The 19981-nt window shown below is 34.9% G+C and overlaps 1 protein-coding gene across 2 annotated transcripts in view; it reads right to left on the bottom strand.

Annotated features, from left to right (window-relative positions):
* Positions 1-15834: 15834 nt before the first annotated feature.
* Positions 15835-19981, bottom strand: part of LOC122652770 (V-type proton ATPase subunit a1-like) — a 53907-nt gene continuing 49760 nt past the window's right edge. For both annotated transcript variants that reach the window (XM_043846618.1, XM_043846619.1), the window contains 6 exons: positions 19145-19351; positions 18835-19018; positions 18654-18737; positions 17331-17524; positions 17182-17241; positions 15835-16654 (listed from right to left, as the gene is read on the bottom strand). In XM_043846618.1, the coding sequence (XP_043702553.1) occupies positions 16450-16654; positions 17182-17241; positions 17331-17524; positions 18654-18737; positions 18835-19018; positions 19145-19351 (934 nt within the window). In that variant the 3' untranslated portion in view covers positions 15835-16449. The remainder of the gene's footprint in view (positions 16655-17181; positions 17242-17330; positions 17525-18653; positions 18738-18834; positions 19019-19144; positions 19352-19981) is intronic.

Here is a 19981-nt window from a genome sequence, read left to right as displayed (position 1 = left end):
TGGAACCCTCAGGTCTTTCGATGAAAACCTATGCTTTACCCAATTACCCCAATATGCAATGGGAAAAAGGGAGAAGTTTCCAGTTTTACTTTTGTTTTTGGCAAAAGCCAAAAGGTACCATGGACCCATAGCCCATACCGTTTCCCACAAGCAATGACCCGTGTGTTGCACGGGAAATTAAAAAATTAAATATATAGACCAGATCGAGTTTTCCTTCAGCCACGGTCAGGGAGGCCTTCCAATGGAATTGAGAAAGACATTAATGACCTTCAATGAGTGTATGTTTTTTTTCACACTAACAGTGAAAAATGAAAGAAAACTTTTTCCTAATTATTATAAGGGAAAATTACAAGATTAGCTAACATTGGGTTTTGGTTTACAGAATTAACCACCAAATGTTTATGTTAACGGAACTAGCCAGTTTGAGTTTGGGTATTACAAAATTAACCAAAACAGTACCCCACCAAGGATCGACGGCGATGAAGACTCATTCCAATCTTCGATCTCCATGAAATCCTTTGTCCCCAATTTTGTCCCTGTTCTCTCTCTCTCTCTATCCCAATAGAGCTTCTCCCACTCCCTCCGGCAATGGCTGGCTCTGGTTCAGGTGTCGGTGCATGTGGAGATTTTGGTGGATCAGATTCAGATGAAACAATCTCAAGCACAACCTATTTGTGAGGATCGACAATGAGAGGCAGGGGCAGCAGTGGCCGTGCAACAATAAATCCCCAAGTTTTACTCTACTGATATGGATTGAGTTATGTACCTTGGTGTTACTGCATGCATGGGGCTTGCATGGCTAAGTATAAAGTACCAGCATCTATGTGTAGTTGTAGTTTTAGTAGTTCAAATATGTAGTTACGGGAGTGGGAACTGGTAAGTAATTTGAATAAATAAATAATTTTTGGGAGTTATGAAGCATGATGGGAAAAGTTATTGAGTAGAGAACTAAGTTCGTGCATTATACATGTATTCGTACATTTTATTGAAAAAACATACTTTTTCGTATAGATTATTAAAACGGCTAAAAATTGCATATTTTACAAGTGATCGTATTATACATATATAAATTCAAATAATACTAATATAATACTTTTTATTTTACACTAAGTTAATGTAATTAAAAAAAAAAAAAACGAAACTAAAAAACCAAAGTCCAAACCCTTGCCCTTAATGGCTTAACCCTTTCAGCCTTTCCTATTCTTCTCATCTTTTGTGTCTTTGAACTTTAGCTGGCGCCCGTCAGTGATACCCGTGCCCCATTGCTCAATGGTGCCAGCAAGATACCCACTGCCCTTCCTATTCTCCGTCTCCGTTCACGGTAGTAGCCATCGGATGGCCAGCGGCGTGATTGCAGAGGCGGACAAGCGGTTGCAGCGTTGAGTCGCCGACTACTCTGTTCCTCTTCTTCTAATTTTGCATTTCCTAGCGAAATCTCTGGAAGAATCCATGTCCATTTCTTTGTTTTGTTTCATCTATTGATCTTTCTCTGTAGTTTCTATAGAAACTTTATGTAGAAATTGGTATTCTGTCTTCTCTAATCTCTGCAGCCCATATATGTTGCAGTTTAAACTTTTAATTTTTGTAGTTTCTTCGGCTCAAGCAAAGGCTCTCTGCAAGATATTTTTTTGGTAAAATGATTTGGATAAGATGTAATTGGGTAATTAGTTGGTTTTTAGTCATTTACGGGGCATGTTTACGGAGTATTAGTTGGTTTTTAGTAATTTGCTCAAGCAAAGGTCCTCTGCTGATTTTTGCTAATTGTTGCGATTACCTCTCTTTAATCCAACACATTTAAAAGGGATATACGTACATCTCTCCATACTTAAACTTTTGCTAATTGCTATGATTACCTCCCTTTAATCTCCCTTAGTTAAATGATGTATGTTGTATTCCTTTAGAATGTTAGAGAATGTTTTATGGGATTTTCATGGTTCTAGAATACATTATGTCTTACTTTTAATTTTATGTTTGATGAGATACTGTTATTGATATTTTGATATGTTAAATGATAATCTTATGAGATGTAATAGGGAATATTATGTTGTGTTTATTTTAGTTGTGAAATTTCTTTTTGATAAAATCATTGTCTATATACATAGTGAATATATGCCCGTATTTTTGCTTATATAGAGGTTGTATTAAATACGTATCGTATTATTGCTGTATCTATTTTATGACGTCGGATTTTGAAAAATATTATCGTCGTCTAGTCCGTTTATTTGCCATACATATCCGTTCCCATTCAATTGTCATTCACGAACTTACTAAGTTAGAAAATATTTTATGTGCATAATTCACTTGTATGACACATCATTGTTTGTTAAGGGGTAAGGAATGTAAATTTTATAGTAGTATAGTAGAGATGCTGGCAATTTAAGTAATACGATGGACAATTAAAATCTAATAAAAACAAGTTTAGATGTGATTGGTTGAGATCTTGCAACAAAAAAGAGAAGTAAGGACCTTGATCTCTTCTACCCTAATGCAAACCTCCATGAAGACAAGGTATACACTAACAAGAAGGGATGGGTTGGTGGTAAATATCAGGTTGACTGGGAGCACAGATGAGAATGGTTTTCATTCTACATTGAAACCAAACATGCATTTGAAGAGGATTAAGGATGGAGACGGGGAGAACTGGTATAGAAAGTTAAGAACCCTATCTGAAATATTACAGCCACGATGGGTTATTGGAAGGGGAAGAGGAATTCCACATGAGAGGGTGAGTACTAAGGGGAGAATGAGTAGAACTTTAATTATTGGAGAGAAGGAGAATTTTGAAGAAGTTTTTTATAGTAATTGTCAATAGGCTCCATACAATGTCTATAATTCTAGATGCTCATAAAGATTTGAGACTTGTCAACTGGGGAGAAAAAATGGTTTTATATACAATAGAATTGCAATCATAAATTAAATCTACAATAGAAATAACTTTTCTGATTTTCTTAAACTTGAAACGCATTAGTTTATCCCATTTGCTTGTAGTTTGTATAATCATTAAACAAAGGGTTGAGAGTACACAAATTCATTAAACAAGGGGATGAGAATATCAAAGAGAACATTCTTATCTTGTTACAGAAAAGACACTCTGTTTATCAATTTCCTCCACCATCTCATTGTTAAATTTGGATTTCTTTTCATCTAGTTTATAAGAAAATGAGACACAAAAAAATGAACATATTTGCATTAGATATCTAAGTTTAAGAATGAGATCTAACATAAAAGATTTGGATTTACTATAGTTTTTGAGTGTGGGAATTTGTGCTGCTCTACTAACAGAGAAAAGGACTTAATATGCTGTAACTACCATTCAAAAAATTGTATTTATCATTATAACATTTGAGTTTTGTGTTTTTTTTAATGGGAAGTCATTTTAATTTTACCTTCCTATCATAACAACCTCATTTTTATATGCACATGACAAACAGATGAGATGAAAAACAAAAGGAAGAGAAACACAGATATTAATGCAAGTTACATGATTGAAGTTTGTAATACTGGATATTTATCGAAATTGTAAATTAAAGGAGTGTCTGAATGACACTTCCATTGGCGCATTTGGAATTTGACATCTTTTTTACTTTGCCCTTTGTTTTATTCTAAAATATTGTTGATTTGAAGGGTAAAAAAGAACTTTCAAGCTAATTTGAAACCATAACATTAAATAGATTGAATTACCATAGAGAAAGGAAGGAATGTGCGCAGCCTTACCCTTTACGCAAGGGTAAGGCTACATACATTATGACCCTCCCCAGGCACCACAGTGGCGGGAGCCTTGTGCACTGGGTACACTCCTTTTTACAATTTCCTTTTCCTCCTTTGCTCCATTTCCGCCCCCACAAAGCTCTGGCCTAATTCTAAGGTATGTAAACATACTGTTTGAAGGTTTTTTCAAGACCATAATCGAATTATGTAGACGAACTATTTAGGAAAACTCTTAATTTTTAGACGAAAATTTCAAAAACACCTGAAATTTATTTTTTGAATTTTTAATTCCAATCCAAAATTTTAAAACACAGACGAACTCACGAACACTACCAACAAACTTCTCAAACCAAATCGAACTTGAGCCGAACCAGTCCGCCGAATTTTTCAAACCCTAAATGAACTAATACGGCGAACTTTTAACCACTGACCAAACATTTGAAAACCTACAGAACCCTATCTGAACTATTTGGCAAACATTACCGGCCTTTCCAAACCCTAAACATTTTTGAACTACCGACTTTTATAAATAATCCTGGACAACGTGCCTGTTGGTTATCTCAGATCCACATGAGGACCAGATTTGATGGGCTTATCGATGGAATGGGATTATTATCCTCTCCAATTCCCTACAGCTAGGTAGTGTGGCAGTGCTAGTGTGGATGTTTGACATGTAGCAGCTCGGACATCCAACGGTCCAAGCTCATTGACTATGTTGAACTCAAATCGTTGGACGTCCGAGCTACCACGTGTCGGACATCCACACTAGCATTGCCGCACTGTCGAGCTATAGAGAATTGGAGAGGATAATTTTCCGATGGAATGGGAAGGGATAGAAATACTAGATGATGGATGGATGGATGGATGCCCTAGCTCCTCTCTCTCTCTCTCTCTCGTTCTTTTTTCTTCCTACCAACAGTAGGAACCGCAACTATGGGGACGGAAAAGGGGTAGATTAAAAATGGATCCCTCCCTCAGACCCCAATGAGGTAACTTCTATTAATAGCTGTGGGATATATTGTAAGCCAAACCCCAATAAGGTAACTTTTATTGATATTTTAATGCTTTGACAAAGGTATTGTAATGCTTGCAGTCCTATAGTTATAGTCATATGAGACCCACATGGGTTAGAATAGAAGAGAGTGCATTCATGCGGACTCCACATCTCAACATATGAGAGGTCACATGTTGGAATCTGCATTCCGGCGTTGTGTATATCTTTTTCCCATGAATTATAAAGAAAAGTAGGGGGAGGGAGTGTACTGCCCATGCCCAGACATTGGGGACAAATTGACCGCCTTGTCCTCAATGAATTAGGGGAGGAGGAATTCCACATGGGAGGGTAGGTATTAGAGGAGGAGAGGTGGAACTTTGATTATAGGAGAGAATAAAAAAAAGAGTTTAAAGAGGTTGTTGATAGGGAATTTTGAGTAAATATAGGGTGAATATAGAGGAATGATAGTAATTGCCCTAGTTTTGAGACTTGTTTAGACTTTAAACATAGAAATCGACAAAGAAATTCAAGGGAAGAATCTTAACGGAATCTTAACGAAGAACGCGTTCCGACTTAATGTTCCCAATGCCATTCGATAAATCCATATCACTCAACTAAATCCTTCCTTGTCGATGAAGACACTTCAACAAAGAAAATCAATACTAAGTGCCTAAATCCACCCCCTCCCTTGGAAATCCTCTTATTCAAGTTTTTCCTCTCAAATAAATATCTATATTGCCTTCAATTCTTTGTGATCACTTCGCCTTCTATAAAACAACAACAACAACAACAAAATAATTAATAATACTCATATATACAATGGAATTGCAATCATAAATTAAATTTATAATAGCATAATTTTTTTGACTTTATTAAACATGGAAGGCATTAATTTATCCCTTTTGCTTGTGGTTTGTATAATTATTAAACAAAGGGTGGACATGAGGGTACAATTCAATCATCACCATTGCCAATTCAAGAAAATATCGTGCACCGAACTTTGCAAGCAAGAGGTAAAGATTGTTTAAAGGCCTTTCATAAGATTACTATTGTCAATCAGGGGGTGTTGATCTCAAAGAACTGCCAATTTATCTAGATTACCCGTTCCTCAAAATCTTTAAAATAAGTTCGGTTAATTGTCGGGCGAGGCTTTGTGTCTTTTGATCTTCTTATGCGAGAGATATGTCGTAGCTTTTAGCTTTATTGTAATGGAATTGATAGCTTACTTGTATCAAGACCAGTTGGGAGACTATACAAATTCATTAAACAACATGATGAGAGTATCAGAGAGAACATTTTTATCTTGTTACAGAAATTTTTTTTTATTTCTTACAGAAGTGACACTTACTCTCAATTTTCTCTACCATTTAATTTCTAGATTTGAATTTCTTTTCATTTAGCTTATAAGAAAATGAGAAACAAAAAATGAAACTAATTTTCAATAACTAAAAATTTGCGTTTGATATCCAAGTTCAGGAATGAGAACTAACGGCAAAGATTTGGATTTATTATATTTTTCGCTCATGGGAAATTTTGTTGATCTACTAACAGAGAAAGATACTTAATATATTGTAACTACTAATACAAAATTGTCTTTATCATTATAACACTCAAATTTTATGTTTCATTTAAATCTTTTGATTGATTGGGAATTCATTTTAATTTTACTATCCTATCATAGCAACATCTCGTTTTTATATGTACCTGACAAAAAGATGAGATGAAAAACAAAAGAAAGAAAAACACAAATATTAATGCAAGTTACGTGATTGAAGTTTGTAATTCTGGGTATTTATTGAAATCATAAATTAAAGGGCGTATCCGAATGACACCTCCAATGGTGCATTTGGAATTTGACACCTTTTTTAATCTCTCTCTCTCTCTCTCTCTCTCTCCTTGCACAGCCCTCTCTAACACTCCCTGTAAAATTGCCACCACTGCTCACAACCCCCTCCTCATCCTACCAATTTAATCAATTCTTTCATAAAGAAATGGGTAAAGAAGACAAGGCTTGAAGAGTCTTCCATGTAAGTGTTTATATAATGAAAAATGGAATTATGAAATTTAAACAAAGGGGAAAATGGATAAAAAGTTTCATGAGAGGGCAAACAATTAAATTTGAGGTCGAAATTTGAGATATGGAAAATCTGGACCATCTGCTAGATATCTAACGATCTGAATTAACACACAATTCCTTTTCCTCCTTTTTGACTTCCTTTGTACCAACTAAAGCCTCGTTTGTATAGAGGGGACTTTTATATGGGATGGGGAAGTTGAGATGGGAAAATGCATGTGCCTTCAAAATCCCATCCCTATCTTTTTTGATTAATCTGGGGTGGTAAACTTAGCAAAACTCATGAAACATCATTAAATACTGTCTACTGATGTGACACTTCAAAATCCCACTCCTACCTTATCCAAAGCCCACCAATTGTTCATGGAAAAAGTAACTTTACCTCAACATTTTCATCCCTACAAAACCCCATTGACATGTAGGTCCCATCTTCCCAACAATCCCACCCAACCTTCCCCTCTAAACAAACGGGGCCTAAGAGTCTATTTCTTGATATGGAACTTTAGGCATCCAAAGCTCTATTTTCACTCCACAAAACTTTGGCTTAATTTGCTATGGTTTCAAGAATCAGGATCAATTGATCTTTGTTTTAAGGGGAAAACCCTAGATGCCATGAAAATATCGATTCTATACCTGATTCAACCCGACTTGGATCCTAATTCCAAGTTTTGAATACATGTACTTGGTTCAATATTCAATACGATGCAATGCTAGACTTAGCCTGAGCTTTTACTACTGCCACATTGAAGTTGAGTTGATAATGAGTATATATCGGTGCAAAGTCCACGATTCTTTGGAAATGGCAAACCTAGATAGATTTCATTTCCATAGTGGTCCAATTCGGTCGTCAAAAGTCAATCCAAAATGTTATAAGACACATCCATTAGCATAAAATAACGATTCTAAAATCCAAAGATACTCCTTCATCTAGCTTGTAACCTTGCACTCCCTAATAGAAAAAATATAGATTCCTTTACATCATTATGGATTTGAAAGATAGGTTCGCGTGCATCATTTTCCACAAGGCATCTTGCCCATGTCACTAATAGAACGACATATTTTACCATTGCAACTACATTTATCAAGCAATTCATGAGATTTATATAACATCTCTAAGTTAAAAAAAGAAAAAGAAAAAGAATTCTTCCAAATATAAATATAAAACAGTCAAAAGAGGACCTAATGAAATTGAAGAAATGCATTACGCATACCTGAACACATAATTATTTTATTAATAAATAAGTTAAGTTAATTATATTACTGATAAATAATAATAAACACAAATACTTACAAATAACAAAGATTGTACGTCAACTTTTGTATGTCATCAGCATTTACTTTGCTTTCATTTAGCAAGACGTAATAATGAGGAAGTCGACTTGTATAACCCTACAATAAAAAATTAAAAGGTTTTTACGAATAACAATATCTAAATGCATTTTTAGCAACAATATACTCATTATCAACAGTAGACAAAATATTTAATGCGACGATCATTTCACTCTCCCTTGAGTCTAGCATCAAGTCACTATCTCTCTTCATCTATCGTAAAATAATAATAATAAAAAAACCAAATCCAAAGATGATGTTGTTTGAACCGCATAGCCAATTAGAAATTGAGAACAGATAAAAAAGGAAGCTAGTTAGTTAGTTTTAAAGTTAACAATGAGTCTATGATCCTCTAAGTTTGGATCCAAAGAATCCAAACAACTATTCATATAAATCAAATTAGAGGGTGGTAACCCCCATTTTAAAGCTACAATGATATGATAGTATTCATTTAAGACTACAATCAAATATGTTCTATACATGCTGTGTTAAAAGTAAAACACTATACCTAGTCCATATAACTTCATATATAATCAGATAATTAATTTCCACAAAATTAGGTACTTTGAAAGACACCAATGGCAGCACAAAAAGTGGTATAGCTATTAAAGATAAATTTGGAAGTTTGTTTGGAAATTAAAGGTGTATCAACAGTTCAAAGATTTGTTTATGGAAAGTGTTGATTAATGGGATAGCTACTAAAGATAAATTAACCAAGTTTTACTCTAATGATATGGGTTGTGTTCTGTACTTTGTGTTAATGCATGCATGAAGATTGCATGAGGCTTGCATGGCTAAGTATAGAGTACGTAACAACATTTTTGTGATTTTGGAAGCACGAGAGTATATATGGGAGTACGGGTTGTTGAGAGAGATGAGACGGGGATTGTGAAAAGGGAAGGCCAAGCAAGGGTGGGAGAGATGTAGAGGGTAAGTTAGGGTGGTGGAGGAGCGGCGATGGGTTGTTGGAAGAGGAAGAGGAACACCGCATGGGAGGATCGATACTAGGGGGAGAAGGAGAAGTAGAATTTTGAATTAGTTTTTGATAGGGGACTTTGAGTAAATATAGGGTGAATGTAGAGAAGTGATAGTAATTATCAATATGCTCTATACAAAGATCTATAATTCTATATGCTCATAAAATTTTGAGACTTGTCTACTGGAGAGAAAAAAATGGCTTTATATACAATAGAATTGCAATCATAAATTAAATCAACAATAGCAATAACTTTTTTAACTTTTTTAAACATTCAAGGCATTAGTTTATCCCTTTGCTTGTGGTTTGTATAATCATTAAACAAAGGGTTGAAAGTACACAAATTCATTAAAGAAAGGGATGGGAGTATCAAAGAGAATATTTTTATCTTGTTACATAAAAAACACTTACTCTATGATCAATGTCCTCCACCATCTCATTGCTAGATTTGGATTTCTTTTCATCTAATTTATAAGAATATGAGAAACAAAAAAATGAAAATATTTGCAGTAGATATCTGAGTTCAGGAATGAGAATTAACGTAAAAGATTTTTAGATTTACTATAGTTTTTGAGTGTGAGAATTTGTGCTGCTCTCCTAATAGAGAAAGAGACTTAATATGCTGTAACTACCATTTAAAAATTTGTCTTTATCATTATCACATTTGAGTTTTGTGTTTTATTTAATGGGAATTCATTTTAATTTTACTTTCTTATCACAGCAACCTCATTTTTATATGCACATGACAAACAGATGAGATGAAAAACAAAAGAAAGAGAAACACAGATATTAATGCAAGTTACATGATTGAAGTTGGTAATTCTGGATATTTATTGATATAGTAAATTAAAGAGAGTATCCGAATGACACTTCCATTCGCGCATTTGGAACTTGACACCTTTTTTTACTTACCATTTGTTTTATTCTAAAAAGTTATTGATTTGAAGGGTAAAAAAGGATTTTTAAGCTAATTTGAAACCAGAACATTAAATAGATTGAATTGCCATAGAGAAATGAAAGACTGTAATATCAAACCCATTGAACCATTAATATCTCTCTCTCTCTCTCTCTCTCTCTCTCTACACAGCCCTCTCTAACACTCCCTGCCCCAACCTGCTCCATGTAAACTCTCCACCACTACTCTCAACCCCCTCCTAATCCGAGTCTGGTGACTCTTCATGTATATGAGTGTACATGAACGATTCACAACCGTTCAGATGGAATATTCTCACAGATTGGATTCCATCTAAATGACTGTGAGTCATTCATGTACGCTCACGTACGTGAAGATTCCCCGCTCACTCCTAATCCTACCCTCTCCCTTGTTCCCTATTTATCTAATCATCTCAACATTTTATTGTTGTAGTAATATTAACAATATCCATCGAGATCATCGACCGATTTAATCAACTCTTTCATAGAGAAATGGGTAAAGAAGATGGTGCTTGAAGAGTCCTCCATAGAAGTGTTTAGATAAAGAAAAATGGAATTATGAAATTTAAACATAGGGAAAACTAGAAAAAACAGATTTCATGGAAGTACCTTTTTTGGTGATGATGAATTTGGGGAAGGGTATGAATTACCAAAAAAGAATTTACAAGGGTATGTATCTTACAAATGAAAATTATTGGGGAACTAAAGGTTATAAGAATTTAAAAACATTGGAAAATTCAATTTTTTAGGCCATTATTTTTTTGGTTGGCAATCCAGAGCAAAATGATGGACTGGTTAAAGGAGTTGAAATTTTATAACCCAATAGAGTTAGTCAAGCGGCAAATAAAAGCATCTGAAATCCACAATTAGCAACTGAGTACCATAAAAAAGGTTCATAAACATTCCTACCCCAAAATAAAATAAAAAATAAAAAAATACATACACATCTAAAATGCACAATTACCAACTGGTTGCACAATACTTTCTATTAAAGGTTTTTCCAAAACCATAATCGAATTATGCAGATTTAGACGAAATTTAATCTCCGATTTTTTTTCATTACAACCAGAATTTTTAAAACCCAGGCGAATACTATCGACGAACTTTTAAAAATGACCCAAACTTTATCCGAATCAATCGGTCGAACTATCCAAACCCTAGCTGAACTAATACGGCAAACTTTTAACCACTGATAACTTTTGAAAACCTACCAAACTTTACGAACGTTGCAGGTCTTCCCAAACCCTAAAAAGTTTTGAACCACCGACCTTTCAAAAAATCTGGACCATCTGATAGATATCATAACAATCAGATTTAACACAAAAAATGGATTTGGACCATCATCTGCTAGATATTTAACTCTGCGAATTAACACACAAAATGGATAGAATTTCCTTTAACAATCCTTTTTTTCCTCCTCCTTTCTACAATTCTAAGAGTATTTTTTTTTACATGGAACTTTAGGCATCCAAAGCTTTACGCTCCCCACTAAACTCTAGTCTATTTTGAATGATTTTTAAAATCATAGTCGAATTATGCAACCCTAGACAAACTATTCAGACAAAGTCTTAATTTACAGAAGAAATTTTTTTTAAAAAACTGCTCCCAAACTGTATTTTCCTAACTTTTGATTATAATCCGAATTTGTAAACCATTGACGAACATTAACACCGAACTTTCCTATAGAATTTTTAAATTCTGGCCGAACTAATCTGACGAATTTTTAGATCTAGACGAACTTTTAAAAAACTAAATTAACTAAAACGCCGAATTTTTAACGTTATCCGTACTATTTGGCAAACGTTTTTTTACCGACTTTTCGAAACCCAGCAGACCCTGGTAAACTTACAAACCCTAAAAAATTTAGAGTGGAGTAGAAACGTTCTTTCTTACTTACCTCTCTGGGTAATGCTGCGATGGTTGATCACCTCATGCTGTTCTTGATGGATGAATGGCTGGAAGGAATTCCAGATAAGTGTTTTTTTTGCAGAGGAGAGGGTTTGAGCGAGCAAGTCGTGTAGACAGAAGATTTAAAACCGAGGAGGGGAGCAGGTAGCACACAAATCGCGTTTGACGAAAAACATTTTTAGGGCACATGAAACTGCCCTACGCTTGTAATTTATATTTGTTGTCTGGATTCAATTTTTTAACATTCTCCGATGTGGGATATCTTGTAAGCCAAACCCCAATAAGATAGCTTTGATAAAGGTCTTTTAATGCTTGTAGTCATATATTTATTTTGGTTAAAAAAAAAATAGTCCTATAGTTATAGTCATGGTAATAGCTATGTACTTCTAATATACTGTCCCCTCCCCCCCACCCATCCACACACCCACCCACCCAAAAAAAATTTTGGTTCACGAAAGTCAAATTTGTTCTCTCATGTAAAATAGTAAAAGTATCATACATCAGTGGGTAATTAATTTGCAAGAAAAATAAGTAGTCATGGTGCTACAAAAATTTTCTAAAAGGTCATTTGATCATTTTGTCAAAACTAAACCATATACCTAAAGTCTTAAACATAGCATTCCCAGGGACATATCAGTGTGTCAGCACAATCAAGGTTTAAAGTATCAATATCGGATATCATATTAGAAGGATGATTTTAAGAGATGTATAGTATCGTATTGGAGTTATGTATGAAAATGGTCAAGACACACATGGAAATACATTTTTAGAACAAAAAACAATACAAATAAGTAAATATATAACATGTATCATTCATAAATACTAAAGTAGAGAATGCATAACGAAACGAGAGACTTTTATTGATTTGAGAACAAATTTTTGCAAATGATCAAGTTTGATGTGTCAACTAACTTAATTTTACCTAAGTCTATTGATTTATAGGAAAAAAAAAATTTGATTAAAAACTATTATTTAAACACAAATATCAAGTTTTTATGAAGCCTACCTTTTTCGGCATCTCTTTCAATCCCTGTTCTCAAAAATAACCTCGTAGTCTAATAGTTACATGGGTCTTTAATGCCCATATCGACATGTAACGGTTGGTATTGACCACATCGATCTGTATCGAGCCATATGGCCAATACATAGAACAAAACCTTTTAACGTACATATTTGTCGGTATTGTATCGGTCAATACAATACGATACCAATAGAGACATACTATTTTTTTGTTTCAAAAAAAGATATATATCGTATCAGTATTGACCGATAAGATACAAACTAATACTTAAACCATGGTTACAACCAAGTAATTTCCACAAATAGGTACTTTGAGAAATTTGCACATCACACCAATGGCATACACAGTGCCCAAGGCTCCTGCCACTGCGGGGTCTGGGGAGGGTTATAATGTACACAGTCTTACCTTTGCTTTCACAAAGAGGTTGTTTTCAAACTCAAAAATGGTATCATTCATATGAGACCACATGGGTTAGAATAGAAGAGTGTGTTATTTGTATTTTTAATGAGTTTAGGGCATTAATGATCATGCAATTGGGTTAAATGAGAGTATCCGTAGGTACACATTCTTCTTGATTGTGTGGATTGTATTTTTTGGCTACAGACATATATACATTCAATTTAATTGAAGGCCTAAGTTAAATTAAGTTGTGATTAAGTAACGTAATAGGAGTTTATGGCATTAAGGGATCATGCAATTGAATTGAGTGAGAGTATCCACAGGTACACACTCTTCTTAGTTGCATTGATTGTATTTGTTGGTCCTAGACATAATTGTATGACATACTTCAATTTTAAATTTTATATGAGTTTAGGGCATTAATGATCACATGATTAGATTAGATGGGAATATCCATAGGTACACATTCATTTTGATTGTGTTGATTGTATTTTTGGACCTAGACATAATTGTCTCACACGTACAATTTAATTTTAAACTTTAAGGTCTTATGATGATCATTATGTAACAGTTAGGATATAATGAGAATATCCGCAAGTATACATTCTTGATTGACTGTGTTGATCTATATGTGATAGTCTAATGATAGGAATATCCACAGATATATGTCTTACTTGATTATTATGATAACTTGAATGTTTTATCCTAATGTTGTCTTCCAACTAATGTTAAGTGAACCACTATTATGTTACTGTCTCGATCCCGTAGGATTGATTGTAATAATGCAATAGGTTGCTTTTATGGAATTTAATATTCTATTATTATTGAAAACAAAATACTATATTTAATAAGCATGAATTATTATTTAGTGGGCTCACCTTTAACAACATAAATAAAGCTTGACATGAAACCCGAGTCGGTTAGTGTCATCTACATAGGCAAGCCATATGAGAAACCAGTAAGGTCGCAATTTGCAACAATTGCCCAAACACTGTTCTCCACAAAAAAAAAAGTACAAACACTATCAGATATGCTTGTGTTTTTTCGAGAACAACAATGGCCCAAGTTGCAGGTGGCAATCTGTTTGTCTTTGCTCCACTTGCTCTGCTTGTTTGTAACTTATTAAACTCATATGTTCCTCCTCAAACTGGAAACAAGAGCATTTTAAATATCTCATCACTTCCTCAATCCGAAAGACCTTCAATTTTAGCAATGGTGAAAGCCGTCATGACCTTTATCCTTCAGAAATGATCCGACCAACTCCAGCAACAGCCACTACTTCTGCATGGAGCCATGGAAGACGTCGAGTGGATTCTTGGCGAGCTCAAATCCCTGAGACCTTTTCTCAATGACGTAGAAAGAAGGATAATAAGAATCAAAAGAGACGCGGTAGTGGCTTCATGGATTCGATTACTCAGATGGGTTGTCTTTGAATCCGAAGACGTCATTGATGGGGTCATGGTCAGAATGGAGTCACGGAGACTCCTGGGTTCTCCGGAATCCATAAACTTCATTCACCAGCAATGATTCAGTAATCGATTCATGAAAGTCTGGAGAGAATTGGAAGATATTCACAAAGGAATTGATGGATGTGGATTTAAGGCTTCCACCAGCAAAGAGAGAGAGAGAGAGAGAGAGAGAGAGAGAGAATCGACCGGGAAAAAAAAGACCATTATATTTCAAAGATCGGGAGTGGGAAAGAAACCCCATTCCAGAATGGGCTGCATTCTTGGTCACAATCCAAGAATTTGAGAATAGAATGCTTAGCGAACAATTTTATTTACTTTTAAGAACACGTTTCTGGCCAAGAATGCATACCAAAACACAATCTTAGTTGCCATGGGTATTTGAAAATCTTCATGCATATCCACTGGATTGAGGAGGCATTAATAATATTAAGGAATTCCTATTAATGTGATTTCGTAAAAAACAGAATTACGCTAATGCGCATTTCTACAAAGAAAATGCCTCACAAATACGCAAGTCCTTTCGCCCCCCTGGGGTGGTCGTAGATCAACTAACTCAACTATTGCTTCATGCTTGGTTGCTCAGTACACATATCTTCTTGCTTGCTGAGTAAAGGAGAACAACAACACAGGTATGGTTCACATGATTAACAGTTTCTTCGAACATTTATACTATGATGGTCGGAGGTAAAAATATCAAAAATATATGCAGGAGAGGATTAGAATGGGCATTGTTAGGTACATTCCAGTAATATACATCTTTTTTTTTTATTGCCCAAGAATACGAAATTGACCTAGAATGCATACCAAACACAACCTCGTCTAAATTTGGGTATAATCTGGCATTTTTCCCTTTTGAAATAGATCATCCTAGCAAGGACACATCCCTGTTCAAGAGAATGAGAAAGGACATAGGAACGTAAACCAACATCTTCAGACCTCTTTTTACTTTATTCATCAAAATGTTGAAAAATAATGACATTATTATCTATCACAGAAAACTAAGAGGAAAGAGTTCACTGGAAGTAAAGCAATTAGCTCATCATGGGCTTTATTATACAAAAAAGTAAAGAGTTTAAACATGTATGAATTTGATGATACAAAAGCTCACTTCTAAGCGGGAAAGAAGAAAACACTCAAAAGGAAACTCTTTGAGAGCGAAGTTTCTGCAACATGCACATCTACTCTTAATATTTTTTTTTTCAAAATTCAGCTTCTCTGCAGAAGTGACACACTGGAAATGGTGGTGTATCAGGAATTCCAAGCTCCTCTTTACAAAAAAAATGAAATCTAATGCCTCTTTTGATTGGGGGATCGGAGACGCAGGGGGGGGGGTATAAAAAAGGTAAAAATAAATTTACAGGAGCTCAATTATGGATTACTGACTTCCTATTGTAGAATGATATTTTTTTTCTATACCCAAAAACTTCCCAAACATTTTGTGTAAAGATAGATATACACTAAGTGGAGCTGCGAATCACACAGCAAAGTGGAGTCATACTCTGCAGCCTGCATCAGATTCTTTCCTATATTGACCCAGCAAAATCTGTTCACTGCTATTGTTGGATCTCATGAGTTTCATCTTCACACTTCTTTTTCAAGATAGTGAGAAACAACATTATGGTAGGAAATTAAAGAGGATCAATCGTCCTCCTCTGGCAAGGATGCAAATGAGAAGGGTCTGAACTTATAGCCATCGGCGAAGTAAAACTTGCCCATGAATTCCACCCAATGAAGACGCAAAGCATGGAGGAAAGCACTGAGAGTTTCCATCATAAGTAATATGAAGGCAGTGGCAAATGCAAATACTGCAAGCCCAGCCAGTCTGATGAGTATGTTGTCAAACCTGCCACCATAATCAGCATTTGTATCAGTAAGAATCAAATTGCAGCACTTTATAAATATCCAAAATCAACATATAACTGATGTCTGCATGCACCTATCATATGCATTTGCAACTCTGCATGGAACCAGGGAATTTTCTAGATCGATTTGCTTACTGATTTAGTTATCAAATATTATATTGATTCTACTTGGGAAACCTTAAGGTTGCAGTCACAATATCTTCATAATATTCGCTGGACTAAGCAGATTTCGCATATACAATAAGTTGAAAATGAAATGTGCATAATACAAGTTCCCTACACCGAGTGGAATGACATCTCATTTAAGCACACCAGCCACAGCCAAACACTTTGAAAACCTGCCCTAGAACACACTGAAAATATTGCTTCTAGTATTTGGTTCGGTTTATGACTAAGATGGCATGCAAATTCGCCATCTTACAATCCATTTTCCATGCACCAATTGAAGATAAACAAAAAATTGAAAGGAGTAAGATTGAAGAGTACCAAAGATAGAGTTAGAACTCACCCCCATGCAAGAAGGAGGACTTTCTCATAGAAAACAGTTGATAATTCCGAGTGGGCTAAGCTGTTAGGGCAGAGCAGGGTACATCAGCCAAACAACAACAATCTGAATTGGAAATGAGAAGAGAAACAAGGAGCAAGATTTTGATGTACCTAAGAGCCCAAAGCCGAAGGTAAGAAGCAGTATTTGAGACTGCACCTAGAACAAACTCAATGGCATGAATCATTTGATGGACGAGGACCTCACTAAAATTGAATTCTTCATGACGTTGCCGTGCAGAACCAAGTTCTGAATCCAGATCCATCTCAGATGTACCTAGAAGCCCATATGTACGTCCTTGAAATCTCTAGAAACATCCACAGAGATGAAATCAGAAAAAGTTTCGTGATTATTCAGGTCCTTCAGGCAAACAGTCTCATTTTCTTGTTTTGTAAATATAAAGAAGAATATACTTCTATATCACATGGAGACCTCTATTTCAGCCTCACTTTAGAATATGAGAATAATCAACATTTGAATTAAAAGAAAATGAAATTGGTCAGCATAACAAAGTACATAAACAGGCAGTAATACTGTTTTCAGGAATTCCTAAAAATGCCTTTGATTCCCGATGAAAGCAACTCATGTAGTAGTAGTCATAAGAAGTCGTTAAGTTCTGTTCATAGTTTTTTAAGTTAATTGACAAAAGTATAGACAGAAAAGCATAGAAATAACACTATTTAAACAAGCCAGAATCATATTGGCATTGCATTTCAATTTTCTAAGAGAAATATATGGTTTCCTGACATTTCATGCAACAAATAATTAGAATGATCATCCAGATGTCTGTGTGTTGCATTGGTAAAGCCTACGGGTGTCATCCACAAGGCCTTGATTCAAATCCCGCCTTCATCCTTCCCCTTCCCCACTCCCTTAATCCCCCACGCTTTACTTACCCCATGGAAGAAAAAAAATTTAATCATTATGAGAAAATCTTAGTAGGCAACCTATAATTCATCTCAATCTGGTACCCAAAATAAATACATCTCTCATTAATATGATTAAACCAAAATTAAAAACTTCAATGACCAATGAAATACATTTCAAATATTTGTCCAATTCATGTATGATATTGGCAAATAAAAAACCAAAAGCGTAGCTAAACATTCAAAGCTTTCAGTGTTGATAAATGAAAAATAAAAACATTAGATAAATCACTACTGAAGGTGCAAGGGAACACCTTTTAATAAATCAGCAAGAAGAACTTGCTAGGTTCAAGACGTGGGTAAATGAAATCATTAGAAAAACCATTTAATAAATGAACTAACAAGTAGAAGCAACAAAAGGAAAAGGAAAAAAATAGAGCAAACGGGAAAAAAAACGGATCTTCCAAGCTTAGAGCTGACCAGCCAGACGAACAACACGTGAGGTTGACTTATTTCAAACATTATTAGATCCAAGATGCATCACATAAGTGAATCCGACATCCACATTACCTCTATATGAATCTTCCTCAAAATCAAAGGCTTCGGAAAAAGCATCCAAGGAACAGCAACAATAGCCAAAAGCAACAACAATATCTGCGAGAAGAATAACAAGATTCAGGCAACTTTGAAAAAAATATCGGGGTAATACTTAGCACCTAGTAAATCCAATGGTAAGATTAGTAGCCAATACCTGCAATGGTCTCTGAGCCCACAACAATTGATTATCACCAATATCGTCAGTGGGGCTCAAGAACATATAAATCATGACATGATATAAGTCTGCTTGAGACCCTGTGCACCACTTAATGAGAATGAGGAGTGCAAGATACCCAAAGAGGCTGTTGAAAAAGATCATCTGTGGGACAAATTGATACCTATAAATAGATTTTAGGATCAGAAACCTCTTCTCCAATGCCCTTTGGAAGAAGACAGAGAAATAACTTAAAAAGTATTGAAGGAAAAGGAGGGGAAGAGAAAAAAAAGAGGAAAATGGAGAGGACCTTATATCCAAAGAGCTGGCAAAGAATCTTGCATTGAAGTAACTTAATATGATTCCTAGGTTCATCTGAGCCACACCAAACAATATAGACATCTTCATTTTAAGGGAGTTAAGGAAAGGCAGCTCTGAACGATTTCCACGCCAGCTGGGATCCACACCAAATGGGTATGTATCACGGTACTTGATTAGACCAGTTGTACGCGCATCACTGATCAAAGCACGCAAAATTAATTATAAACCATCCAGCAGAAAGAACTCAAGTTTAGAAAACCCTGAAGATACTAGAAAAGCATACAAATAGCTGAAGTAGATCAATAAATTAAAATGCATATATGCAAATTACAGTGCTGAAACCATGTGTATGGAAGAAAAAAAAAAAAAGTGATTAGGTATAGAAAGAAAATTAAGAAAAGTCATAAGCGCAATTGCCATGTTATTAAACTGAGAACAAGATCAGCTGGTAAAATAGTTGCCAAATTTTTTTTTTTATGACTCGAGTATAGAAAAGGCTATAGACAAATATAATAAGTTAACACATCATGATATGATACAAATCAAATAAATGGTAAATGCAAAAAAAATGAAAGATTGCTCATAAGTTCACTATGAGGCTAAACCCCATTCAATATTGTAAAGATAATTAAAACACATAAAAAACACATTTCAGAAAATAATATTGCAATTAGAATCTCCTGGAAGCAACAAGTAAACCGATGGGGCAAGCATCTATACTCATTCCTGAATTCAGACGCTTCTCACAAATGCTCAGATTCATAACCAAGTAATTGACCATTTTTTCCAGAAATCCGAAACTGCATGTGGCCCCATAAAAGTTTGA

The sequence above is a fragment of the Telopea speciosissima genome, chromosome 2 (assembly GCF_018873765.1).
Source record: "Telopea speciosissima isolate NSW1024214 ecotype Mountain lineage chromosome 2, Tspe_v1, whole genome shotgun sequence".
In the NCBI taxonomy this organism is placed as follows: domain Eukaryota; kingdom Viridiplantae; phylum Streptophyta; class Magnoliopsida; order Proteales; family Proteaceae; genus Telopea; species Telopea speciosissima.
This window is presented reverse-complemented; position numbering and strand designations above follow the sequence as displayed.